Genomic DNA, 27471 nt, shown 5'->3' on the forward strand with positions numbered 1-27471 from the left:
GGCGGGGGGCGGTGGCCGCGCCTGCGCGCTGCGCCGAGCCGCCGGCGCCTGCGCAGTGCGGGCGCGGGGAGGGTGCGCGGCCCGTTGGTTGTTGTAGTAACGGGGAAGCGGCGGGAGGGGCGGCGGTGGCGGCGGGGCCGACGCGTCCGCTCGGCCTTGCCCGGCCCTGCCCGGCCTGGCCTCGGCGCGTCCCGCCTGCGCCGCCGCGGCCATGAGGGAGCAGGTAGGGACAGCGCGAGCCCCGGCTGCCGCCCTCGCCTCTCCTCTGGCCGCCCTACGGGGGAGGCCGGGCGGGGCCGTTACCGGGCCGGGACCGAGCCGTTAGCGGGGTGGGGCGGGGCGCGCAGCCTGGTGCGGCTCCGCAGCAAGAGCCTCAGCGGCGCTGGGGACTCAGCCCCGGGCGCCGCGGCCGCCCACGGCCCGTCGCGAGGTCGCGGCGCCCCCGGGCTGCCCGGCCCCCCTGCCCGTCCTGCCCAGCTCTGCGCTCCTGCTTTCAGTCCCCGTTACAGGTAGCGGCTCTTGCCAGGTGCCCTGAGTCTGCAGGCCGGGACCTGTGAGGCGCCGGAGCCGCGGCTGCATGAGAAACCCCCCGGGAGATGCCGGTTGGGATGGCTCGCGACCCAGAGGCGACCTGCTCATCCTCGGAGGAGGAGGAAGAGGAGGAGGTGGCGGACGGGCTGGAGTAAGTAGGAAAAAAATAGTTTTAAAAGCCTAAACACTGAACAGTTTCTGCCTCTGCTTCCTGGAGGATTTGTGCTAATCTGGAAAGACAGGTGTCTTCCTTGCTTTGGAGAGAGGATGGCTGGTATAGCCCTCAAGTCTGTGGGCAGACTCCCTGCTTTTGGAGCTTTAAGGACTATCATTTTCCTAAAGATTGAGGATGCAGCTCTTGGCTACTCTAAAATCTGTTGTTTCTTTGATCTCTTGCTGTCCTGAAGTCAGGCACTTTTTTATGGCACTTAAGAGAATAAATGAGACTTCCTATTTTAAGTTTTTGCTTTGGCTGCAGGGAGGAGAAATATACTTTACTTGACAGTGGCCTCATCTGCAGTGTTTTATTTAATTTTTAAAAACCTGTCTTGTGAGACCTCTGAGTAGGTATTAGCTGCTAGTGCACCTCCATTCCATTTTAGTTTTACCCTTGCCTCTGAGGGACTCGTTTTCTTTTCCCCAGAGTGAAATCCTGTTTCTGTTTCATCTGAAACTCCTTAATACGGGCTGCTTATTCTGCTCTGGCTGATTACGTGACCGAGTGCCCAACCTGCAGTGCCTCAGGCCCTTTACAAGGCTGAGTTACCTGTTGCTTCCCGCTTGCCGGAACTTTTGGGATGCACAGGCCCGGAGCTGTTCCCAGCCAGGATGCAGTGGTAACTGTGTGCCTGTATCAAGGGACCAAGGGTCATGCTAGGGATGACTGACAGTCACCTGGAGGATTGTCTGGCCTTACTGTAAATCCTCACTGCTGGCTTAATGTAACCTCCCCTCCTGTTGCCTCAGCTCCTTTTTCACTTATATAAGGCTCTGGCCTGCACTGTAGGTGCTGGAATCTTCTTGGGGCACTTCAGGCTGAATCGTTGATTACACCCAAGGAGATGATTTCTGAACGGTGAAGGATCAGTTGGGAGTGTGGAGAAGTTAATTTGGGGGAGGATAACCAAGTTCCTATTCGTTAAGAGGACTAAGTTTCCACATAGGCGACCTATGTGTCCTCTCATCAAGACAGAATTGCCCCATATCTCTGTACCTGTGTTGGAAGGGTGGGATTGCTGCCACTTTTTAAAGTACTTTTGTTTGGCTAAAAGTGTGATCTCTGAATACTGGCTTGGCACAGGCATTCAGACTGATGCAGTGTCTTGTCAGCAACTGGAAGAATAATGGCCCTGTTCAGAACTTGGCAAGATCACAGAATGGAAAATTTGTTTGGGCTGCAAGTCACAGGTCAGGATAAGGGATCTGTGTTAGGTAGCAGCTCTGAGTCTAAAGCTGCCCTGGAAAGTGTGGGTTTTCCTAGGATTTGGCAGATGGGAGGGGGTTACTTGACTTGTTTTTGCCTATAGGACATCTGCCCTTGGTCACTTATTTTCTATGTTTATTTTTGTCCTTGTTGTTTCAGGGATAGGAAAAGGTCATTCCAATTTTTTTTTTTTTCCATGTAGATCTCTATGCAGTGGAATTATGTTGCATTGCTTGAGTACCTTTTGAAGTGGGATTTGAAGGTTTGGAGTCTGTTTTATCCCCTCCTGCTATGTTTAATCTAGCTTATAACCTGAGTGTTCTCTTGTAGATGCCAGTGGTGAGCGCTTCCATGGCCCACTGCCTGCTACTTGAGAACAGACCACAGGGCTTGTGCTGGGCCTGCACTTGGGATCTTAAATATATTTGTCTACAGACTCAGTGAAACAGAGTTTAGTAATGCAGGCTAGTTGGCTAAGCCTGCAGCTGTTGCAGCCTTGCCAGCTTGACCTATTGCTTTAGTACCATCTAATGGATATGTTCAAAAAATCTGGGAGCCTTTGGAATTGTCCTCTGTAGTTTCTGCGGCTCTTGGCCAGACAATGATCTTGCATATTCTATAAACAAGTATTTCTGTGTACCTCTGTGCCAGTCATTCCCTTTCTTCTTGTCCCTGTAGATTCAGAAGTGTCTCTCCACCCCATTGTCTCTGGTTTTTGTTAACTTTTTCATATTCCATTTGCTTGAGTGGTGAGTAATAAGCAATCTGAGTTTTATTTGCTTAGGCAGCTTGACAGGTTTGCTTTCTGTCATCTCAGGGCTTTATATAATAGCTTTTATTTTGTGTGTGTGTGCGCGTGTATGTGAACTTAATCTCTCTAACTGAGAGGGGTGGCAGTTTCTAATATTCAGAGTAGCCTTGCTAATTGGCACACCATGGCTCACTGTAGCTTGGAACCTGTAGCCCCTGTAAGTGGCTAGCTGGGGACATCACTGTTGAATTTTGGGCTTACATCCCACTGCACTTGGCAGGAATGGTGAGGAGAATGCCCAGATTCAGTCTCTGCGCCGAGCCAAGTACATTCTCGTCTGACAGTGTCTGCTGAGTGCCCCTTTGCTCGCTTCAGCACTCGGACTAGGCAGCCCTTCAGGAGTTGGAATTGGAACCTGCCTTGTGGGGCATGGGAAGGTGCACGTGGCTATTGTGATCTGCCCTGAAATGCAGATCTTGTTTTCCTGTAGGCAACGAACCCAAAGAACAGTAGCGGTGAAAATCCACAGGGTTTCTCTCAAACTACGGTCGATAAAATCACTACAAGTTAAACAAAAAATGACTTAACATGGTCAAACTTGAACAGGGGAGCTGGGCTAGATGGTCTCTAACGGTCCCTTCCAACGCCAACCTCCTGTGATTCTGTGACCAGTGCAAAACAGGAAGACCTTGAAGATTACCCGGATAGCTCTGTACCAAAGTGCCCAGCCCGTATTTGGCTGTGTGTCCTGCCCGCAGATGAGGTGGGCAAGCGTGGGCAAGCCGGGGAACCGCTCCCTGGCCGTGAGTAACCGCCGCGCCCGCGCGAGGCCGCTGCGCTCACCGTGGTGCCGTTGCAGGGACCATCCGTGCATCAAGTGGACTGGCGGCTGCCGGCGCGTCCCCATCCTGGTGTTCCACGCGGAAGCCATTCTCACCAACGACAGCTACCTCCGGCTCGTCGGAGGTGGGTGCGACCACGAGGCAGCGCTCGGGCCCAGCGTGTGAGGTGGGAGCCGCTCATCTGGAGGTTCCCTTCCTTTCTCGGCGGGAGAAGAGATGCTGAGAAGGAGATTGCGTTTGGTTTGAGGATTAACTGTACTCTTTCCTTTCCTGAGCACAGAGATGTTCAGAAGCCATTGGTTGGTAGATGTCTATCGCGTTTGGGTTGTGACAAGTGTCCTTGTCCCTCCATTGAGTCTTGACATGTCTGGAATTGGAACTGTCTACCCGTGTATCAGTGAGGAGGCTGTGGCAGAACTTAGAATCAGCAGAGAAATTCACTGGTCTGTAGCAGAGAACTTAAAGTCAAGTTTAAGTTTAGTCCAGTGAGATTTTTGGGAAGGTTTCATGGGGCAGCCCTCCAGTCGTAGAAACAGTAATAAGATTTAATAACAAGTCTCTGCATGTACAGCTTGTAAAGCAGAGTAAATGCATAAACAAAGGTGTTGCTCTGGTAGCTTTGGGATCAGGAGACCAAAACTGCCCAGTGTAAAACAAAGGAGAGCCTCTAAATAGGAGGCAGAGCTGTGAGCAGCCGCTGCAGATTGCGAGAGCTGGCGCGTGCGGGTGTGGGCAGCTGGCTGTGGAGCTGCTGAGTTGGGGAAAAGCTAAAATCCACGCAGCTCCTTCTTGTAAAGATGCTGACACTTGTTTCTTCTCTTGCTTTTCCCTTTCTTTCTTCTCTTGCTTCTCCCTTTCGTAGGTAATTGGTGCCACATTTCTAATATCCTAACCAAGCAGAAATGCTTGTGACTCATTTGGGTAGGGGTGGAGAGATGATTTGCAAGTATGAAAACTTCTGATTCTTTTGACTCCAGTTAGGACACTAGTTGAGGGAATTTCCAGCTTTAGTGCAAACTGAAGTGTGATGGTATTCTTGCCTCCTCTCAGGAGAGAGGGAGGAAATTAATGCAGCTTGACGAGTTGATTCCTGGATAGTACAGCTTGTTGAGTTGCCTGTAGGGCTTTCTCTAGTCCCAGGTGATGCTTCCCCCTCTTCTCCCTAGAGACTCATTTTTATTGTTAGAACATTTTTCTGAGGCATCATCTGTTTTTTCATCTTTCTGGTGTGAATCAGATTTTTGTATTCTAGCTTTACGATGTCTATCTTTTCTGAACTTTTTTTCTGATTAACTAATCCTTTCATATGACAGGTGACCTCTTATGTTACTCCTCTGTTCCATGCTCTTGTTTTTTTTATCCTTCCAGTGCTGCTTACCCATTTTGATTGTGTGACTTTATACTTAGTGATTTTCTTTTTTTCCCCCCAATTAATAGTTGTCCTGTTTTATTTTCTACTTTTTTTGCAGCTGTTTGTTTAAAGATGAGTACAGGGGAATGTGATGTGAACAAAGGAATGGTAGTGTTTTATTGTGAGATTTCAAGGTTTAAAAAATGAACATTTTAAGTAGTCATGCGAAGGAAGGGCATAACATGGTTGCCCTGGGCTAGGAAGTCTAATCCTGGATTGAGAAGAAGCAGTTGGAGTTTTGTGTAGGGTGTTACAAAACAGGTTAGGAAGAGTTGTTTTAAAAAACACAAAAACAGAAAACCTTTGTCAGTGTCTTGTGTTTAGTTATGTTTCAGTGAAGCAGAAATTTGACACACAAAAATTGGTCTAAGCCAATGTGATGCCGATATGAATTACTGTGCCCAGAGAGAGGTAGGCATTTCTTGTCACCTTGTGCCTTGTTTTGTGCTGTTACAGTTAGGGCTCTCCACCAGGGTTTTAAGTGCAGCTGTACTGTGCCGGGCTCTCTGGTGCTGGTCTCTATTTTGTTGGCTTTAAGTTGCTTGGTTTTCCTATGTACAGCCTCTAACATTCTGTCCCTTGCTTGCTTTCCTAAAAGAACGTTATCACCTCTCCTATAAGATTGTGAGAACAGACAGCCGCCTGGTCCGGAGCATTCTGACTGCCCATGGATTCCGTGAGGTGAGTGCAACAAACTGCACAGTGCTAGCAGGCTGGTAAAAAAGAAAATAAAACAACAACAAAAAAGCAGCCTGCTTTTTTGTTTATTTTGTTTAATATACTTCAGACTTAGAATTGGGAAATTTTAGTGAGTGTTCACTAAATTCTCTGAGTGTTCACATATTCTCTGTAGCCATCCTGAAGGTATCTTCATGGTTTTGCTCTTTTAAAGGAGTACCTTAGAGTCTGAAGTCTGCCAAGCTGGGTCAAAGAGCTGTCAGAATAAACGTTATAGTGTTTCTCATCATGCCTCTAGAGCTTCAACTCCGCTGTTGGGAAGTTCTCAAGGATTTTCAGCTCAGCTTGGGAGAGCTCTTAGAAACATTATTGTAGTGTCTTATGTTTCTCTTTTAGCATGTGTGTTGCTGTAAAGAATGTCCTGTCTGTAGCTAATGACAATTCTGTGGTTATATACCTACGATGGAAGATCTTCTGAATAAAGCAAAGCTCAGGGAATCAGACTCCCAAGTTTCCAGAAGAAATTTGGAGTGCTTTATAAATTTGATCTGGATAAAGTGGTCTATGAAAACAGCAAAACTTTTTTTTTTTTAATTGATGTATGTAAATATGAGAAATGTGATAAACTTATTTCTCAGCAGCTCTCAGCTGCTTAGAACTCTTCTAGGAGTCTGTCTGTAATTGTGTTAATGTTAGAAAAGGATAGAAGGGATTCTCTTAAACTTGAATTGCTCTGCACCTACACGTGTTCTTTTTGTATATATGCAAAGACCCAATCTGTAGGAAAAGCAGTGGTGCTTCTAGTTAATTCTCTGCCTTTTTTTTTTTTTTTTTTTTTTTAAGGTTCACCCTAACAGCAGTGATTATAATCTCATGTGGACAGGATCACACTTGAAGCCCTACTTGCTGCGTTCCCTTACAGATATTCAGAAAGTCAATCACTTCCCAAGGTAAGGCCAGGGTGTCATGTTTTGCTGAATGTCTCTGTCATGATTTGCACAAATCTGAGTGTAGATAGCAAGGTAAAGAGCAGTAGGCCTGTGCCATGTGCTGTCTTCAGTCTAAACAATCTCGAAGTATTTGGGGAAGATGGTGTTATGAGTTAAAGTGCTTGTCTTTTGCTCAGATACTACATTTCTCTGCTTTACTTGCAGATGTGAGACACTTGGGGGCTCTGTGTTGTTATTTGTGGAGATGGTAATCTGTCATCTGCTAAAATTTACAACACCATTATAGCACTTCACTGTGCTGCTGTCTGCATGGGAGCCTATGGGAGGTGCAGTGGAATAGCAAGAGGCACTGGAGTTGGGAGTCAGTATTAACAGGGCCTTAGTGGGGAGAGACAGTAAAATAGAAGAGTGGTTGTTGCAGGCTGGATTTGAGTTGTCTGGCAGGGTTACAGGTACTTTACTAACTAGATCAGCAGCTTGCTGGAATGTATTTTTCATGGGATAAATAGACACAGTCTCTCTTTGTGGGACCTCAGGTCATATGAACTGACAAGAAAGGACAGACTGTACAAAAATGTCAGTCGTATGCAGCAGACCCACGGATTCAAGACGTTCCACATCTTGCCGCAGACCTTTATCCTCCCAGCAGAGTATCAGGAATTCTGCAGTAAGTGCTCATGATGCCCAGCCCAAATCAAAACAACTGGGTATACGGGAGATTTCTTTTAATATCCAAGTTGTTGATTTTTGCCAGGGGTTGAGGCAACAAAATAGGAGGAAATTGGAAATACAGTCAGTGGAAGAGGCTTACATCATTTCTTTATTATCACTTCTGTTATGCAGGCATGGAGTGTGCAGCATAAGTTCTCAGATTTGTAATATCCCTAACTAATATCTGGGAATACTGAAGCGAGAGAGATGCCAAAAGGAGGTGCAGGGCAGGGAAAGAATCTGTCAGAACAGCAGGATAGGCTTGAGGAAGAGCCAATAGTAACTGTCACGAGCCTCAAGAAGTGAAGAACATTGATAAGCAGACCGTAATCTCCCGGAGTTATCTGAAGCTTTTAATGTAGGCAACATTCTTGCTGCTCTGTAAATAAATAAAATTGAAGATGTTTCACATCTCTGATCTTTTCTTTTAACCAGATACATATTCTAAAGACAAGGGCCCATGGATAGTGAAGCCTGTGGCCTCTTCCAGGGGTCGAGGTGTTTACCTGATCAACAATGTAAGTGTTTGGCAAAATAACTGCTCATCAGTAACACTGTCTGTCTGCAAAACCATGCCAGCTTTCAGGCAAGTGGCATGGAACATACAACTCAACGTTGGCACTGCTCTGCACTTCAGCAGAACGTTGATGCCATAGCATTCCTGAACAGATGGCCAAGCCTGTACTGTTCTATACTGTGTAACCACAAACCAAGCTATTTCTCTAGCTGCTGTGCTTGTCTTGCAACATATGCTCTTTTCAAGCCTTAGTTTATACAGAACCAGTTATTTTCCCAGTTATTTTCCCAGAGACAGTTTTAGAAGCTGTGCATCTTCATGCTGTTTTGTGGCTGATGGTAGGCTGGCCTTGGGAGGCTTCACAGGAAGTTGTACAGTTGGTGGTTGTTTTGGTGTGCTTTCTGTTCCTCTTGTTGAGGAAGGAAGGTGTTTTTTCCTGTGCACTTCAAATAGCCCCATACGGTCCTCTGGGAATAAGAACATTTAAAATGGGTCCCATGTGATACAGGAAAATATATATCAATCCTACAGAATTTTGTTACCTGACCATTAGTGTGCCTTTATTGGAAGTGTAATGAGGATGAATTTTACATTTATTTTGGTAGTTATGTTGTTAACTCCCTCCCCTCCTTTTTTTAGACTTTGCAGGGAGTTAGGTTATCATAGGTAACAAATAGATCTGGACAGGAGCCAAAACACGAGGGGATTCCAGTAGATAGTCCAAGCAGCAAAACTGACTAGTGGGTCATTTTGTTTTCACTCACTCAAACCCCTTTAGCCTCCGTGCTCTGAAGGGGTCATGCTGCCTCATCTGTTCTCTACCTGGATCCTTTCCCATAAAATAAGGGAGCATTTTGCCAAGTGTATGAAGTAAGTATTTCCAGAGCTGCACTCCTCTCTTGCTTTGCTTGACAGAGAGGAATGAGCTCAGGCTTAAATGTGGGCAGTTGGCCATGGACTGGGGAAAAGACCCCTTCGGGGCCAATCTCCCTTTGTGCATATCTCTCCCAGAAATATTTCAGCTAACTTCGCCCAAAGACTTCTTTTTCCTTCACTGTGTATCCATGAACAGAGCATCTTTAGGAATTTCATCCCTTTCACAAGGGAGTTCAAAAACTGTAATTCTCTCTGCTAAATTCAGTACATAGTAAAACAGGCTGCCAGTTGTGTTACATCTAATGGAAGCTGAGTTTGTTCAAGCCTATGGTGTATACTCACCCTATATATGGCCTAGGATTCCTGCTTGTGCCACTGGTGATGTGTTTGAATAGGTGCCAAACCGAGTAAAGGCAGGATGATGCCTCTCCTGGCTCCTTTGCAAAATGGTGTCAAGGAACTGTTTTGCAAATGAGTAGCTGAAACGGATTACAAGAAGAGACTTATATACAGAAAAAAGATAAAAGCTGTTTAAAGAGGTCACATGACTGAGATGTGCATTTGTTACAGACAGAACTTCCTATTTGAAACTCCAAAAATAGCTATTTCCTGTTGCAGTAGGCCCTGCTGTGGGCTTAAACCTTAATAGAAGGTATTTACTTAGGAGGAATGATTTGACAGCAGCACTGGATCAGGCTGGAAAGATGGCAAATTGAGGAGTCATCATCTTCACTCGTGACTTCCTTGCCTGCTGTAGTTACTGCTTCTAATTTATTTTAATAAAACCCTCTTCTGTGTGCCTAGTTAAACACTTGGAGCAGCAACAGAGTAACAGTTGCTTCCCAAGTTTTCTTTTTCTTGCTGTTTTTACAGTATTGCTCAGTGATATTAGATGTGCATTCCACTCTAAGGAGCAGATTCAGTATTTTGGAGAAGTAATTGTTCCTTGGGCTTCTGATTATGTTGTTTTTGCCTTAATTATGTTGTGATTGACCAGTGTTTTTCATCATCAGACACAGCTGTCAGGCAGAATGGCTTTGGGAGAGAAGGACTAGAAGGATGATAGGCTTGATCTAGCTATCTTGTTCCTCCCTGTAAATCTGTTGATCTTTTTCACTCTTGGATTCTGTCTTTCTTAGCCAAACCAGATTGTCCTGGAAGAAAACATCTTGGTTTCTCGTTACATCAGCAACCCCCTGCTCATAGATGGTGAGTGTGCTTAGGATTTGCCTGGGGAGCATTTTGGGCTTTGAGAGAACTGAGTGGCCAGTCTCCCTCCAGTACCACAAAAACGTGACCAGAAAATTTATTAAAACCAGTAAGCTTTTCAATCGGGAAAGCTTCCCGCACCCTGTGTCAGCAACAAGCTGACGTAGTTCACTCCTCCTGTTGCTCTTAAGGTCTCCTGTGGTGAGGTTGGTATGTGGGAGGGGGGGGGGGGGGCTTTTTGTTTTTTTTTTTTTTCCTCCTTCCAACTAATTTACAACCACTGACTCCTGATAACTATTTCAGATTTCAAATTTGATGTGCGCCTGTATGTTCTGGTTACATCCTATGATCCACTGGTCATTTATCTCTACGAGGAAGGATTGGCCAGGTAGGGAGAATTTCTTCATATTCTAAAATCCTGAAGAGTCTTGAGTGTCTTTGGTTTTTATTGATTTAAACTATAATCAAATGTAGATCATACGTCGTCCACTTGCCTGACAAGTTCAATCTGTGGGTTCTAGACACCAGAATGGCTGTATAAATTCATACCTATCATTTGAAAACAATCTCCTTAATGAATGCTCAATTTCTCCTTTCTTTGGAAGATCTAGGGTCGATATGTTTGTGTAACGAGCACTGGGAAGCCCTTTTTGGAGGACAGGTCGGGTATGAGCCGAGGTGACAGAAAACTTGGGAGAGAGGGTCTGCCTTGTGGCCTCCAGATGGCACTAGTGCTCTTTGATTTTAGCCATTTGTTTTTTTTTTTTTTCCCACATACCCTGGATTTGTGAGTCCAGACATTTGGAGAGAGGTGAGGATCCTGGAACTACAGGCTCCTGGCTTCCTGTTTGTGTCTCTGGCCTTCCATTTAACTGTATGGTGTTAAATGCTGGAGAGACTCCTGGTTACCTTGCACCGTGTGACGCTTTGACGCTGGGGTGAAACTTCAGCTGTGCAAGGGAAGAACACTAGAGCCTTGGGAAGTGGAAGCTGGTTTTCGTTCTTCATTGTAACAAAAATGTTTAAAAATAGAAGCATGGTATAGGAGGGTATTGGGAGGTGAAATAGGGACCTGTAGTCAAAGAGGATATTAAAGCAGTCTGAAGTGGAAACTCACATGTGGAACAAAATTATCTGGTTTAGGGCCCTCCATTAGTGCTTGTGTGGTGCTATGGTGATTTCCATGTTCTGAGTTTGCTTTCTGAAAGTGTAGGTGTTCTCTAAAATATAGTCAGGCTGACTTTTTCTGGGTTGTCTTTTTGAATTTTTTTATCCTAAATTCCTTTGTAATTTGTTGAAAGATAATGTTCCCCTCTGGTGTTATGCATTGAGTGCTTCCACAAAAGAGTTGGACTGTTTCAGTTAAGTTGGTGCCCTCTACCAGAAGAGGAGTGCTATCAGGAAAACATAAGATGCAATCCTTTTCTTGAAAAGGATGGAGCTTGGTATTACACACGTCTGTGATTGCATGTTTGTCAAGATATGTCCTTAGGCCTGGTTTCTCTTAGCACAACTGGACTTGTCCTGATGTGATCTAGAGTGGAATTTGAGGTGTCACTGCTGAGAAGAAAAAAAAAAAAAAAAGAATTGAAGGTTCAAGCTTATGTTGTTTGTGTTTCACTTCTCATGTGAAAGAGAGAAGAAAACAATTCCTTAGACAGAGGTGAAGGAAATCTGAAGGGTGACTATCCTAGCCTGTGTAACAGCCCTCGGGTATCATTGCTTGGTCTATGTCAGAAGTTCTGAAAAGTTGTTTTATTTGTCTGGATGAAGCGGTTTCTTCAGTGCTGTTTTTGAGGAAGATGCTGACCATAAATACAAGCTTTAGTCCTTAGAATAGCAGTAAACGGAACTTAAGAGGTGCTGATGCTGAGTAGATTTCTTTGTGGCTGCCTACCCCTTTCTTCCCCTTCTGCCCCTGCCTCACACGTGCGAAGAAACCGTGTTTTATGAGGACAAAGCTTTGGTCAGCAGAAGCAGGCTGCATACTCCTAGGGAAGTTAGGACACAAAAAGGTAGAGCACATTTGCTGATCTTCTCAGGAATTGGGTTAGATTGACTTAAGGTATATGTACTAAGCTGAGAAAATAGTCTTTGCTAGTTGAGTCCAGGCTTTCCCGCAGGTAATCATTTAAACGTATGTCAAAAGTCTTTGCACTTTTATTTGTGGTTTCTCACATTTCTGACTTAGAATATATTTACTGGCATAGCTTTTAAATTCTGAGGCACAGTCTGAGGCACAGTGTTCATAAGCTGTAGACTTAATTACGAATTGCCCTCAGAAAAACATGCTTTTAAGGGTGACTTACTATACCTAGTGAGTTGCTGTGTGGACACAAACAGGTAGAAATCCTCAAGCTGCTCTTCTGGACTATAGAATTAGTGGATTATGCTATTTTTTGGAAGAGGATCCATATGAGAGGAGAATAACATGCCTGCCTTGCATCTGAAATGCAACCGAAGAGGACATAGGGGCAGAAGTGGCTGATGATGTCAGTTCAGAACTTCTCATTTCTCTCTGTGTCTCCGGGTGAAGGCATAATAGGGAACCATTGTATGATGGGAGGAATTTCATAGTGAAATGGCTTTTTATTTGGGGGAGAACTCCGTACAACTTCTTTTTTTGGATGGGGGGCAGTGGTGTGCCTAAATTGTCAGGTTTAGGCAGCATTAGTTCTGAGCCTGAATGGCTAGGGGTGTCCTGGCCAAACAGGAACTTCTCAGTCAGATTTACACCAGCATTGAGAGAGAGATTAACTTAAAAAAAAAAAGGGAAAGAGAGAAGGGAAGAGAGAGCAGCAAATCTGAGCTGAAAACCATATGTTCCTGTGTGAAGGGCCCAAGGAGCAGCCCAAGGGATGAGATTTTCCCGAGCGACACAAGAGTTCCAGTGGTGCCAGAGTGGGCAATGGGCTTCATAACAGCCCAGCTCATTCCGCTTCACATCTGCAGCATCCCTTCCTTCAGTAGGCCTGCTCCCTAATTAACCCTGCCCCTGCCGGGGTATTTACCTTTTCTGTGCTGGATTCCTGTGGTTCCCAAGGAATTCAGGTGCTTGCTGGGAGCCAAGGAATTCACATTACCTCAGCGGCCGCGCCGAGGCCGGAGCCGGCTGCAGCAGCCAGTCCCGCCGGCAGTAACCCCAGCCTGGCAGGCCTTGCTGCCTGGGGAATGCGATTCCTTTGCGCGTGGATGCCCGGGATCAAGCCGTGACCACGTCACTAGGCGTCACCTCGCACACGAGCGCATCCCCGGGCCTTTGGGCCTGTGAAGCGTGTCAGGTCAGAGGAGTTTCACAGCTTCCTTGCTCTTATTAAGAAAACTGGAGTTTGGATCACTCTGGAGAAAGATTTTATCTATTTATTAATCTATTTACTAATTAGAAACTTACTGCACATTCAGACATTTGCCTCGTTTTAGGGAATTTACAGGTATGTGTGTATATATATAAATATATTTAAAAATCAAATCTTGCATTTTCTTATTGTATAAAATGGAGGAGATGGGCCCTTACTCTTTGAGCTACAGGGAAGTCTGCCATAGTCCTAAGTGTTGGCACAGTGATGCCCTTGGTTATATCTCTGAATCCCGTGGCAGGCAGCTAGAAACATCCAGGGGGATAACAAGTAGGCCTATGTTAAGGTCCTTGCACTTGGTCTTCACTTAACCTACTCTTGTTGAGCTTCAGTAAAACAGCTCTTCTGGCTGCAAGAATTGTTTAAATAGGAAAATGGCTCTTTGGTGAATATTTGTACATCTTGCAGTGATGTACTTATAACCACCATAACACAACACTATCGTCCAGTAAAGTGTGTCATGCAAGCCTTAGTTACCCCCCTTCTCTGTCCTAGTATCCTTTAGAAAATTCTAAAGGAAGAGTGGATAGTACTAATTACCGGGTCCCTTTTTTATCTCTTCTTTAGATTTCTCTCTTCTTTTTATTCTCCTCAAGTTACTTTTTTAGTCTTCCCTGAACCCTCCTTGGGTAACAGAGGGTGGCCCACCTAGGCTCAGACAGAGGTAGAGCCTTTTTGGGTCTTCATGTGACCCAAGTGTTTAACCTAACAGCAGGTCCATGTGCTGAAGACTCGGAGGAGCTGGACAACCCTTGGTGGCTGCACAGCGAGAGTCTAGTCGGAGAAAGAAGAGGTTCAAAAGTCTATTAATGGTAGGGCCTAACTTGGAAACTCACCAAGTCATTTGCCTATTTGCTTTATTTTTTGGTAACCAGTCATGTTTTCTTTTTCTGCAAAACCTGGTAAAATTGTTCCTGGATCTTGTTATTTAATGCTGAACTGCTAGAATAAACCTGTCCAACTTTGGTTAGAGAGATTCTGCCATAATAGAGATATTGCCAAAAGTTCCATAAATAGGGGTTTGTACCTCCCTACCAAGCTTTGGCTTCTATTCCCACTCGGTTGCAAACTAACACACCATGTGGATGTCATGAAGAGATGGGTGCCACAGACAGGGGGATAGTGATGGTCTCCAGATTTTATTATTGCTCTCTCTTTTGTCCTGCACTGCAAAGGAGCAGGGTCCCCAGCTGGCCCTGGACCCTAATGCTGTTAAGAATGGAAATATCTGTAGTCCTTTCTACCAGTTCTAGTCCAATGAACAGTCCCCTCAGGGCATCTTGTTTCTTTTGGTCCTGTTTTTTAGCAGCAGCTCATGGGAACCATAAAGAAAATTCAGTGGTGCAAACAACTTTCTATGTGGTCTGAGTTCCCTAAACAAAGTGGCAGCCAGTAGACAACGAGGGAGGCCAAAGCCTAACGCACACGGAGGTGGAGGGGAAGAGGGGCCGAGCGAGATTCCAAGAAGCAAATGTGCAGAGCGTGCTTGTAGGAACGTTGCCCTAGTTATTTCCAGGACATTTAGGCAGGAACCCTGTGTGCAGTCATGGAAAAGACTATCATCATGTGTGCTTTTTCTGTAGCACTTGTTTGAGAGAGAAGGGATTAACTATTCTTTCCTTCTTCCCACTCCAGGGTCTTTTCTCCTCCTCCTTTCCCAGGCTCTAGCTTGATGTCACAAATAAGCACTTTGGAGCTGCCAAGTTCTGTGCAAAAAACATATAACAACTTATGTAAATATTTAATGATCCAGTTTACGTATTTGCAAAATGACTTGCATATGACAAACTTCACCTTGTGGTCAGTGTGTTTCCTGGAGCAGTGCTGGGGAGAAGGCCAAGACCAGTAGAGAGTCGCTCGGATAATGTGCTGCCTGATGTGTGATAGTGCAAGGGGAGGGTGTCTGAGTTAAGGCAGTGGTGGATTGAGGGATGAATCCAAGTCTATCGCAGTGTGGTGCATTTGGGGATCTCTGGAGTCAGGCGTGGGATGTGCTTTGCAGACTGCTGAGTCAAGTGGCAGAAGTGCTGCATGTTACTTGCAGGGCAGGTGGGTCACTGGTGGAAATTAAATTTGTTTATAGGCTTGTAATGGAAGCCTTGCAGGGTGGAGAGGGAGAGCAGTCATCTGTGAGTAGCTGAATGCTGAAAGGGATTTTTAATAGGGAAGTCTGTAGCATGAGAGTCAGGCTGAGAGCAGTGCCTCTGGGTGCTTTACTGTTAGTCTGGAGATTTAGGGGCCTTCTGGAATCTGAAGAAATTAGTGAGGAATTCTCCCTTACTTTTTCTGTTCCTGCAGGCCAGGCCACCTGCTGCCACTACTGCCATCCTACTGCTTGCTTTTGATTGCTCTTTCCCCTTCAGTGGCCCAACAGAGAGGGCAGCCAGAGGGAAGGCAAACCTGCTAGTGTGGAAGGTGGGAAGGTGGGCTTCACAGCAGTGTGTGTTTGCTGCTAAAGAGAACTAGTTGGGGCCTTCAGCTCGTTCTGGCATGTGGCTGTCTGACTTGTCAGCTGAGGTGCTGGCAGATGCATCGGAACAGTTGCATGCAAGTGTGTAGCTCTTCTGTTCTAGGTTTTCAATTAAGAAATGAAGGTCATGCTCTCTTTCTGCTGCTCTCCTAAGGAGAGGTCAGCTGCAGAGTCAGGGCTGCTCACAGTTTGAGCTGCTCCTTCTGCCTGAACGCCTGTATTGCTGGCAGCAGTTTGGGTGCAAGCTGAAGAGTGCGCAGGCAACCTCAGTTTAATCTTTGCTATTCTATAACTGTAGCCTTGGAATAAAAGGGAGGCCTTTGGGAGAGGGACTTGGGATTACAGGGGATTACAGACTTCCCCTGTAATATTTTTAGCTGGAGGCTTTTGGAAATAATGGTGTGCACACTTTGCTAGTAGGTTTCCTTAATTTTGTTAACTGATCCCTGGCAGATTTTTCAAGACAGGGTTGCTCAACAGAAGGGAATATTAGAGATCCACAGTAATGGTAGTAGAGATGCAATGAAGCTGGGAAACAATAAGATGATGAGAGTGAATATCTCTTCCTATCACTTGTTCAGTGTGCACAGTGAATACAAGCAGTGCATAGCATTAACATATGGGATCGCTCCTGAGCGAGGTTATCTCTGTGTAATATATAGCACAGAGGTGACACAGGTTAGTTCTGTGATGGGGGACAATTTCTTTGCTTGCCTGCCTGTCCTCATGAAGTCTAGTGTCAGTGATGGAACAGGGTGCAGTCAATGCTGGAAAAAGCCAGCATTGAAAACTGGTGATTAGAACCTGTCTTGTGGAGAAAGCACATCTGAATTCGAGCCAAAGCATAGTTTGATATCCCTCTGTTGGCTGACACACGATGCAAAACCTTCCTTATTGGTTTCTCTCTAATATTTGGTGTTGCAGCAATAAGAGCCACTGTTCTGGATGATAGGAGCTCCAAAGAATGTGCTGAAGTGGCAGGAGTCTTTTCTGTCTGACTAATCCTGGAAAATGTCACCTGTTACCAGATTTAGAGTAATTCTACAGGAAAATAAAGTAGCTTCCAAATCAATATGAATCCGGTGGTTAGTTCAACACTTGGACTTGAGCACCAGCAGCACCCAGTGGTCAAGTATGTGGCATCTTGCCACCTCAAAGCCTAGAGAATAGTCTAGAGCTTGGATAGCCTCAATTTGCAGTGGAAAATTAGAATTGGTAGAAACAGAGCAAGAAAGAGGTGGTATTAGTGAGCAGAAGATGCTTTTTGAAGCCTCACTGCATGGATCCTTGCTTCACCTTTGGCTGAAGATACACATCCCCGTTTGGCCAGTGCGGGCTGCAGTTTAGGAGTGCTCTTGGATCCCTGGCTGATGCCAAGGTCCCACGTAGCAGCGACCACGAGTAATGCTTGGGCTGGGCCGTGGGCCGTGCTGGCGCGGAGCGACCTGGCCTCGGTTGTTTGTGCCCTCGTCCCTCCTTGGCCGCAGGGCAGCGATGTGACATACCTGGGCACGAAGGCGCCCGTGTGGGGGGAGCTGGCAAGGGCAAAATGCTGCTCCACGTGTTTGGGGTGCCCTGTGCCACTGGGAAAACACCACATTGTTCTCTCCTTTCTCTGCTACCTTCCTATGTAGCTCCAAAAGTGCTTTTAGGATCTTAATCCCTGTGTTTTAGTGGCGAACAATCTATGCCTGCAATAAGTAATAGATGCCTTACATTAATGAAGTGGCCAAAAACATGATTCCTTCTATTAATAGATGAAAGATTCCTTGGAAATTTATTCTAATCCTTTTAACACCCAGATGATCTTAATAAATACTGAATGTGTAGTACCTTCTATTTGCACTGTAAAGACCGTTCCTTTGACCTGACTGTCTCTAAAAGTAAACTCTAAAAACCTGTCCAAACATGATGTTCCGCAGCAGGCAGTGACTCACTCTCCTTCCTGGACAGATGAAATATGGTAGGTGAGTTGTCTTGTTGCATTGCAAGAAGGTTAGTGATGTGTAGCATGAAAAGCTATAGAAGTTTTGAGTGCTAAAGGTATCTGTAGTGATATTGTCCTAAACCAGTGCTAAACACCAGGTGAGGATGTAGACTCTTGCTAGCGTTATGTTTGTGTTCTGTGACCATTCTAACACTTAAAAGCTATTGATGGGGACTCTAAAATAATTTGGATTTTCTGTTTGGGATTTGCAGCTTTTTGTTTTGCATAAGGACGATAAGGTTGTCAAACCAGCTCCCAGAGAATATATTTGGCTGGGATGGGAGTCTGCTGCTTAAGTCTTTTTCTTTGTTGTTTTTGAAAGAAAGAATCCTGTCTGAAAGCCAGTGTCGGAGAAAGGTCTTTGGAGAAAGAAACTGCGATCGTTTGAAAGGTGAAATGCTGCTGATAAGATGTACTGACTAGGCCTGCCAGGTGCTGATATCCTCAGGTTGCTGATAATGTTTGTGCTTAGGCAGTAAGATGTTGGTTAATGTGGTGGAAGACTTCACCCTCCGCTTTAAATCTCTGGCAATATTGAGGATACTGCATCTTTACGAAATTCCTTCATTTTTCTGGGCTGAGGATGTGGCTGCCAGCCTCGTATCAACAAAAGCTTGGAGTGGGCTGCTTATTAGTGGCTGATGAAGTGGAGATTTTAAAGCTATAATTAAGAACAAATTGCATGGTGGGACATGTCATTATTTTCAAACCAGAAGTGCTAAGTCCAGGAAACTTTCAGTTAAATTGAAAAAAAAATCAAATATTTTTGAGATGTGGAAGTATGAGGAAAAGGGTTAGTTTCTCATGAGTTAGTTTCTCCTTTGGCAGAAAACTTGATTGTGGCTTGGAAGTTGCACCATGGAGTCTTTTTGTTTGTTTTCTGCTCCCACCTCTGTATGCAAGACCTGTATGTGCCTCCTCATGGCTTTGCTGGTGCCGCTCTGGAGCGGGGAGAGAAGGGAGGAGAGAGCAAGACAATTCTCAGAATGGCACCAAGGGAGGCAGAAATGGCTTCAGTTGCACTGAGAAATGAGATTTTGGCAGATTTTTTTTCTAAATAAAGTGTGGGATTTTGTTTGTTTTGTAGCATGCCATTGGATTTTCTTGTGTAGCTTAGTTTTTCCTGAAAGCTTCCTTCCCATATGGAAGGCAGTAGAAAAAAGATGAGGAGATGTAGCTATTACTAAAGCAAAGGTGGGAGTGTGTTCTTTTCTGGACACCGAAGTCAATGCACAGCCAGGTGCTCCCTGCACTGTGTTTCTTTGTTCCCCTCACTTTCTCCCTCCCTTTTTCTATCTGCCTGCTTTGAGGGCTCACTGAACCCACTGTCCTGCTCCTACATCTGACCCTGCCCTGCATCCCTGGTGCTTTCTTTCCCTTTCACCGGAGCATCATGGAATATGCTGTGTCTGACTTCTCTTTCTTCCTTCTTCTTTGAGATGTTGGCATCTTAAGTTCTTACTGTGGGAAGATGGTTAGAATGGAGAGGACTTTTTGTGGTGGAGCATTTGCTGTTACAGCAGCAGTTTTGATCGATTGTATTGGTCATACAAGTAGTTCTGCCAACAGCATGTCCTGGATTCTGCCTCTCATCTTTGTTTTATGTATTTTCTCCAAAATTTGGTCAACCTTTCCTTAAGTCCCTTGGTCCTTTTGTTGTAGATAAGTTCTATGATGTCTTTGTGATATGGAAGAGCTGAGCTCTCTTCAAGTGGTGTCCAAATGACAGCAGCCTGCAGAAGCTGCTGCCCCCTTGGACGACTTGCTTTGGCTGCCAGATGGTGCCTGGTTTCCTGAATCTTTCTTGAGAAAAGAGGGTTACCAGCTGCACCCTGTGTAGCTGGTGGTGGCACAAACCTGATTCTACCCATAACCTTTCCTAAGGCATTCTTGGCATATACAAAAACTGAGCTATGCTCATATGAGACTTCAGGGAATATGTATTGACTCCAGCACACATATATATTATGATCTCTCTATATATGTGCCTTTCCGAGGAACATTGCTGCTTTTGCATTCAAAGCAGGTCTCGTTAAATTGAAGGGACCAAAGCTGAGCGGCCCAGCTAGGATGTCTGCAGGCCAAAGATCTCAACAATCAAGAAAAATAATCCTAGCATGAAGTGTAGAGCGTTAGGCTGTGAAAACTCCCAAACACACAAGAACAAATAGAACACTGTGCTCGGAGATGCTTTAAGCAAGACTGTGTGCACCTGTACAGGGCCTTAGAGAATAAGCTGTATTTATTCTCCTGGGGAGAGGTTGCGTTTGATGAAATCTTGTTGGGTGCACCCTTCTTCTGGCTGGTGTGATTGAATGGCCTGTGTAGCAGGACATGTTTAGTGGGCATGTCATGCTATCAAGAAACTGTAAATCTTTTATTCTTCTTTATAGGTTTGCAACCGTGAGGTATGACCAGGCATCCAGGAACATTAAAAATCAGTTTATGCATCTGACCAACTACAGTGTCAACAAGAAGAGTGGAGATTATGTCAGGTACTTGGCTGGAGAACGGAACCTGGTTTCTGGGGATTGGGTCAGTTTACCTGAGCTGATGAGTGGTTGCTGGCAATCCTCAGGGCAGGCCAGTGGTGTGAGCTTGCTCATTTGGTTTGTTTTAGCTGTGACGATCCTGAAGTAGAGGATTATGGAAACAAGTGGAGCATGAGTGCAATGCTGAGGTACTTAAAACAAGAGGGGAGAGACACAGCAGGTCAGTAGAGATCTTGTTGTTTTCTTCCTTTGCTGGATCTCAGCCATCCTCCCAGTGAGAATATTAAGAAAAGTCAGGGAAAAGCCATAGTGAGTTGCATTTATTGTCAGAACAGGGTGGAGAGAAATGTTCTTCCTTATAGCTAATTCACCAGGGCTGTGGACTTGCTCTCTGTTCTGAGAGCTGAGTCTTCCTCCTTCCTTTTTGCAAATTATGTTCTGAGACTTCCTCAGGGTGTGTTTCTTAATATTTTACCTACATTTCCCGTTTCTTAAGGTCATCCCATCCCTTCTAAAAGCTTCCCTCCCTCTTCTGCTCCCATGGCCTGCTCAGTCTGATGAGTGACCAACCTCTGGAGAACTGTGCCAGTTTGAATGACTCTTGGATGTGGTGTCATCTTTCCATGGCTCAGGTTTTTTGCTGAGTGTTTTCACTTCAGTCTGTGTTCATATAAACTAGCTCCCTGTTCCACACCTTTGCCGGGTCTGCTGGGAGTAAATGCAGCTGCAGAGCAGAATCGAGGTGTATCCTTTCTCAAGGAACCAACTACCTGTGATACTGAGTTGTCAGTAACACTGACTGACAGCAGCTATGCCCATATTGCCAGGGAACACTTAGATGGTGGAGGAAGGGTCTGAATCTGGCTTTCAAATGGAAGTAGATTTTTTTTCCCCATCGTGTGCATGCATGGCTATCCCATCACTTGCACCATACATTTTTTTTTAAATCAGTTGTACACAACTGGTTATTTGATACTGTTTTCCCTTCTAATCCAAAACGTGTTATGTACACTCTTACAATTAAGTTAACTGCTGAGCAATGAGAACGTTTCACTGCGAACTGTTACAAAGCTTCTTGCACCTTTCTCTGATGCATCTAGTTCTGGTCGTAGGGAAGCAGAATGCTGCCTGAGGAGTGCTGGCCCTGTCGGAGCTGGCGAGTTCCTTGTGCTCTGGAATGTGTATGTGCACTTTGCCATTCCCGTGCTTCCCCTGGCCACAGAAGCTCACCTCTGACATTGTTTGCCTGTTCCTTAGCATTTGCTCAGGTCCCTGCATGATGTCTTCTGAGCTTGAAAGATAGTAACTGTAGAGCTAAACTGACCCCCCTAGCTAAGTGCTTTGTACTGCATGTTCTTTGGGATCAGCATTCCCAAGTGTCTGCATGGGTTTGTTGGAGCTCTTGGTGTGTTTGCTCGTTTTCCCCTTGAGGAGTGTGGGAGGGTGCTGCCACCCCTACTAACTTCTCAGTCTACGACTCCACTCTTGGTTCATTCCCTTCCTCTCTCCCTTCTCTCTTATTTGCCCCTGAGCACAGAAACTAAGGGTGTTGCTCTCTGTGTTGCATGACTCATCTCAAGCCCAGCGTTTGACCCATGTTTCTGTCTAATATGTCTCTTATCTTGCCTTTTGCTCCCTGCCTCTGCTCTGCTGCCTCATCCTGCGCTCTGCTCTCAGGCTTACGTAGGAGATGGGCAGAGCTTCCTTCCTGAAACTGCAGAGTGCCTGGAGGGCAGCAGGCCAGGGTCCTGTCCCCAGTCATATCATTAGGAGATGATCTGTAAATCATAGTTGAGGAACAGCTGCTTTAGAGGAAGGTGCAACATCACAGAACAGTTAATTCATAAAAATCCACGAGAAAAACTTATTTTGTACCTCAGTGGCTTTGGCTTGTACCCTGTAGTTTGAGGGTTTATCTCCTAGTGCACTATTTAATACTCCGGATGGTGTGATTAGACTCCAGCTGACTTGTGCTGATGTGCTTGCCACTTGTTCCTGCTCACTTCCCCTATACATGTCCTCACTTATATCATACTCACCTGTGAGCATTTTTCACTAAAATGCTTATGCATGTACCTGCCTGCTTGCATGGATTTCCATCTAAACATTATGGCTTTGTTATGCATAGGCTCTGAAGTGCTTTGATCCACAAGGATGTGTTTCCATATTCATATATTCATGTTTTTCTAGATATTCAGTGCTGCTTCTCAGTCCACTTTCTTTTTTTCTTCTCCCCTTCCCCTTTGCAGCACTGATGGCCAGTGTGGAGGACCTGATTATCAAGACTGTGCTTTCTGCTGAGCTGTTCATTGCTGCAGCCTGTAAAACTTTTCTTTCCCATCGCGGCAGCTGCTTTGGTAAGGAACTGGGGGCATCTTCGTTGGTTAGTTCTTAAGTGCTGCTTGCAGCTTCCAGCTTTCCAGTGTTACAGATCAGTGTTGATTTCCTTTCTTTCACTATAGGTTCCTCTGAGGTTCAGGGATCTGTGATGTACAGGTGTCATCTATCAGAGTCTGATGCTAGAAAAGGGGATGATGAAAAGGGGCCTTGGGGAGTATTGGGAAGTTAAAGTAACAGTCCCGCAAGTGCCCTTGCAAAGGGTAACTGATTTAAACATCCCTTCAGAGCCTTTGGTACTTGCTGTTGGGCTAGACAACTCAGCGTAGCACTGGATTATTGTACCCTTTGTCCGAGGAGTAGGGAGGAATGAGTAAGGAAGGGCCTGCAAGGACAGCGCTGGGAGCTCGTTCTGTGCTTGTGTGAGAAGGCCACGTGGCGGCGTCGAAGGCCAGTTCTGCTGGGAGCTGCCTGCAGAACAATGTGCTGGCAAAGGGCTTGGAGAGCTCGCTGGCAGCAGCCGCTGGGAAGCGCTCCAGAAAGCAGCGGCTGGTACCACCGTGTACCTTCCCCTGCTCGCCAGTGGCTGCTTCCCAACCTTCCCTAAAGCGGCCTCCTCCTGCTCTTAGCTGCCCTCTGCACACACAAATACACACGTGAGGTAGGAGTCTCCAAGCAAATCTGTGAATTAGCCTCAAATAGTTGGTGCTTAAACCAGTGACCAACCTTAACTTAGACTATCGTGTGTTTAAGTGTTGGGAGGAACTTGTATTTAAACTGTGACAGGTAAATCTATTTGTGTGGTCCTTGCTTTGTACTTGAGGCTTTGCAGTCCTGCAGCTTTCCCCATGCTGGCATGAGTGTTGTCATCACTGAATTCTCAGGGGTCGTGAGACTTGCTGAAGAATCCAAGGAGGAGCCATGGCTGATGCACTGTTTGCTTGCCTGATACCTCGCTGGCCTTACCTTGTGCTAAGCAGCTCTGATGCCTCCAACTCTTTCAGAGCTGGAGTACTTTGGCATAGATGGAGAGTTGTAAGTTAGATAATTGCTTCTAATGAAGTAGCAGTTCAGTAGCCCCCCTAAGAATATCAACAACTGGATTAAGAACAAAACCAAAAAACCCTTAACTGCCTCTGTTTTGTTTCTCCCCTTTCCTCTCAGTTGTCTCTAGTTTCCTCTTAGCTGCTTATGTGGAAACTGATGTTCCTCATGTACTTTTTGCTGGGCCTGGCTTTGAGGTTATCCCACTTCCTGCTGCCTCCCCAGGGCTGTACTAACCACCCTCTCAGATGCTCCCCCACAAATAAACTGTTTTGTTCCATTTGTTTCAGTGTAAACATGAATTAAGAGCTTCCCAGGAAAGAGAGCTTAAGTAGGAGCCACATTGCTTCCCTAGGGAACCAGCAGCATTCCCAGAGCCCAGTGCTCTCCACCTTCCCCCACAATTAAGTGGTGGTCCTTGTCCCAGGCATTTGAGCTGTCCTTGTCATTCTGGCTCATTCTTGATCCCTGTGTCTTGTTCTGACCCTCTTTGGCCTTGCCACTTTTAACCTTGTTGTGAAAAGGCTGCTTTTTTTCTAGCTGGAAATGCTCAGAATGGCTGCATTTGTAGCTGTTCCTGTGAATGAGCACAGGGAGAAAACTGGGAGTGAAGATTTCAAGGCATCATGAGGAGCCTCCCAAGAGCCTATGTGTTTTTTTTATTGTTGTTTTCCCTTTTACTGGGCTGTGAACAATGAAACTGCAGAGATCCCCTGGGAGATCCATCATTTAAAAACTATCCGAGTTCTGAAACCTATATCTAGAATTCAGATACAGAGGAAGATCTTGGTTGGAAATATTCTAGAAGAACACGAGTAACTTGATGTATTTTCTTTTCCAGTCCCTGTAATGCTGTTGGGGATGAGGGAGGGCCGGACACCAGTACAATTTCCACTTTTTTTTTTTTTTTTTTTAAATTAACTCACGGGTTCTTGTTTGTTTAGATCAGGCTGCCCACTTTTTTTCCTCTAACAGTTTAGATCTCCTGCTGTGGTGCTTCCTTCCTTTCCCAAGTGTTTTCTGTGCATTATATTTGCTTTTTCTCAGATGTAAAGGAAGAGAAATGTAATGTCCCAATTAAGACTGGAGAAAACTTATGGAGTAGAATATAATTGCTCGAGTAGGAACTTGGTGGGAATTTCATTCTAGGATGAACTAGGATCACAGAACTTTGAAGTTCTGTGATCCTATCCCCTATGCTTTTTAAAAACAGACTTACCAAAAAACACTGGAAAACAAACAAACAAATTGTGATTTAATTCCAGTGACAAAGTGTTCATTCCTTTGATTTATATTGTTCTGCAATTGATACTTCTGGGCAGTAGCTTTCAATCAAATCAGGAAGATGGTTTAGGTCTAAGCAGGGTTGGTCACTGGTTCACTTATGTACTGCTTCTGGACACATCCTTGGCTCTTCCTTTTGGTAGAAGACGAGTTTTTTTTTTTCAAAGAATTCTCCTGAATCTGCCTGACATGGCCCATGATTCAGCCACATTTTCAGACAGGGTAGAGTCACTCTGCTAAAGGAGGGGGAAGAGGAGACTGTGATTGTGTATAGAAGGTGCTGGTGATGCCCCTGTTCAAATACAGGTACGGACCTCTGGCCCTAGTCTGTGTGGAAAATGCCAGTGTGAGGGCCGAATAATAAAGGGAGAATATTCTGCTGTCTGTTCTTGAGGGGCAAACGCGTTATTCCCGAGGAGGCAAAGGTATTCCAGTGTGGGAACTCTAGAAATTTATTGATTTAAATGTGAAATGCAGTCTCTGAAACCTTAGGCTTGACAGTGTGCTTAACTAAGCTGCATTTTCTTTTATCACTAGTTGTAGTAGTTTTTCTCACTTATACAGCATAGTTGCTGCTTGGATGAATTTGTAGCACAGGTAAGTTTTGTAACTTAATTTCTTGATGTGTGTTGTCATTATAAGCATGTACTGCGGAACAGCTTTGTAGGTTAGAAGCGTTAAGGGGAAAAGGAAAAAAAAGTGTTAAAAGTGTGGTTTCTTGCACTAAGCATGTCTTTAAATGTGCCACTACTCAAAATCAGTCCATTTACTGCAAAAGCAGAAGAGATGCATGCTATGTAGCTTTTTTTTTTAGGTTTATATATGTCACTATAGCCTCAGGTTTGCGCCCATTTAATGGCAAAATATGTCTTTTGTCATTAGGATTTGTTTGTGGGGAGAGGGTAGGTAGAGAAAAGCATCATCTAAGCTGATCCTCAGTGAACAAGCTGAGGACAAAGACCCAAATTACACTAACCCTTCCAGCATTATTTATTCTTTGAGAAAATCATAAAAACATTGTTTGCAATACAGACTGTTGCTTGTGACTTAGCTGCTAGACTGACAGAGAATAGTAAATATCCCTAAAGAATCCGCTAAAGCCGATTGCTGGTGCCATCTTTGACATGACTGTAACCCAGGCTTGCATGTGGTAGTTGACCAGCACCAAAAAGCTTCAGAGCACGTCTCTAGCCTTCGTCTTACTGCTTAACTAAGGACACTGGCATCAGTGGGCTGGCTGGCTGACCTCTTGCTGTTGGATTGGAGCCTGGAGCTAGCACTCCTCTTGGGAGGACTGGGCAGCTCTGTCAGCAGTGACTTCTGCAACAGTGGGAGCAAAGTGGCTGTCCTTGCTGAGTCTTGGCAACAGTCACTATTTTCTGATATAATTTCACCCTCTTAAGCAATCTGCAAGAATGAAACATATTTTTGTGAATTGTAGTAGCAAGAGAAGGCCCTGCAAAAGCTTCATCTTGGTCTCTTCCATTCTTCCTTAATAATAAGTGTTGCAAGATGGGCTGTCACAAACCTACCATTGCTAGCATTTGAGGAGAGAGGCTAGAATGCATTTCTGTTTCACTCCTTAACGTTTCATCCATCTCCATACAGAGGGAAATGATAGTCTTGCTGGAGGTGGTATTTGTAGAGACTCTGATCGCCCTGATCTTTATCATACTTGTGTAACTGTACATCTTTGTGCTGCCTACATGCAATTTGGAGATTTTATTTATTTTTACAAATGAAGGTGGAGTTTTGCAGTAGGAAGGTTACCTTTTCAGTGCTTAATCTAGGTGACTAATTTTCCAAACATGAAGAAGGTCAGGGAGACTTTTCTGGGATAAAAGTTTTATAGCTTGTCATTCAAACTACTTGTGTTATAGTACCCTGGTCGGACTTGGAAGTCCTGCTTGGGTTAAGCTCCATGTAAGTACCTGCAAGGCTTGGTGCAATTGCCAGACTTTGAATGGGACCTTGAATCTTGTATCACTTTTAGATGTCCCTGGGTAGCAAAGAGATCTGCGGTTAAGAGCCTGGATGTGTGAGAGATCTGTGCCTTGTAGCCTGTCAGTGGAGGCCAGGAGGAGATCCTGGAGTGTTGCAGATGCCACGAGATGTTTGGCAGCTGAATGGAGCCCAAGTGGCTTCTCCTGAGAGCTTACGGTCCCAATAAACACGGCGGGTGCAAGGGAGAGGAATGTCTTGCTCCAGCAGCATGGTGAGGGGACAGGGCTAGCCAGTGTCCACGAGCTTCCCGGATACATCGGTAATGAGGACAGGCAGTGAGTAATTAGGACTGCTGGGGTGGGAAAAAGGGAGGTTTAAAAAACAAGTGAACGGGAAGGGAGACGGTGTGGGAGGGGATGAGAGACTTAAAGAGCAAAATTCTTAGCAAAGGTCTCAGCAGGGCAGAGGGCTGGAATGACCAGCAGCAGAAGCAGCAACTAGTCAAAACAAAATGCTCCTTCCTGCCTGCGGCTGGGGGGTCACAGCCCCTCGGTGCTCCTCAGCCTGGGGGGTGAGCAGCCTGCCCGCTTGAGCTTGCTCGGAGCCACAGCTCTTCTCTTAAACATGGGATCATCTTTTGAAGTGATATTATTAAAAT

General features: G+C 45.3%; 2 protein-coding genes across 4 annotated transcripts in view; one reads left to right on the plus strand and one right to left on the minus strand.

Moving 5' to 3' along the window:
- ERG28 (ergosterol biosynthesis 28 homolog) overlaps positions 1-213 on the minus strand; it is a 4256-nt gene extending 4043 nt beyond the window's left edge. The window contains exon 1 of the mRNA XM_026051865.1: positions 22-213. Coding sequence (XP_025907650.1) covers positions 22-213 — 192 coding nt within the window. The remainder of the gene's footprint in view (positions 1-21) is intronic.
- TTLL5 (tubulin tyrosine ligase like 5) overlaps positions 193-27471 on the plus strand; it is a 121219-nt gene continuing 93940 nt past the window's right edge. For all 3 annotated transcript variants that reach the window (XM_026051817.1, XM_026051819.1, XM_026051818.1), the window contains exons 1-12: positions 193-223; positions 527-682; positions 3565-3671; positions 5557-5639; positions 6480-6586; positions 7123-7253; positions 7733-7815; positions 9830-9899; positions 10203-10287; positions 20106-20207; positions 20333-20424; positions 22454-22561. In XM_026051817.1, coding sequence (XP_025907602.1) covers positions 597-682; positions 3565-3671; positions 5557-5639; positions 6480-6586; positions 7123-7253; positions 7733-7815; positions 9830-9899; positions 10203-10287; positions 20106-20207; positions 20333-20424; positions 22454-22561 — 1054 coding nt within the window. In that variant the 5' untranslated portion in view covers positions 193-223; positions 527-596. The remainder of the gene's footprint in view (positions 224-526; positions 683-3564; positions 3672-5556; positions 5640-6479; positions 6587-7122; positions 7254-7732; positions 7816-9829; positions 9900-10202; positions 10288-20105; positions 20208-20332; positions 20425-22453; positions 22562-27471) is intronic.

The sequence above is a fragment of the Nothoprocta perdicaria genome, unplaced genomic scaffold (genome assembly GCF_003342845.1).
Source record: "Nothoprocta perdicaria isolate Ctin4 unplaced genomic scaffold, notPer1 scaffold_8, whole genome shotgun sequence".
Lineage (NCBI taxonomy): Eukaryota > Metazoa > Chordata > Aves > Tinamiformes > Tinamidae > Nothoprocta > Nothoprocta perdicaria.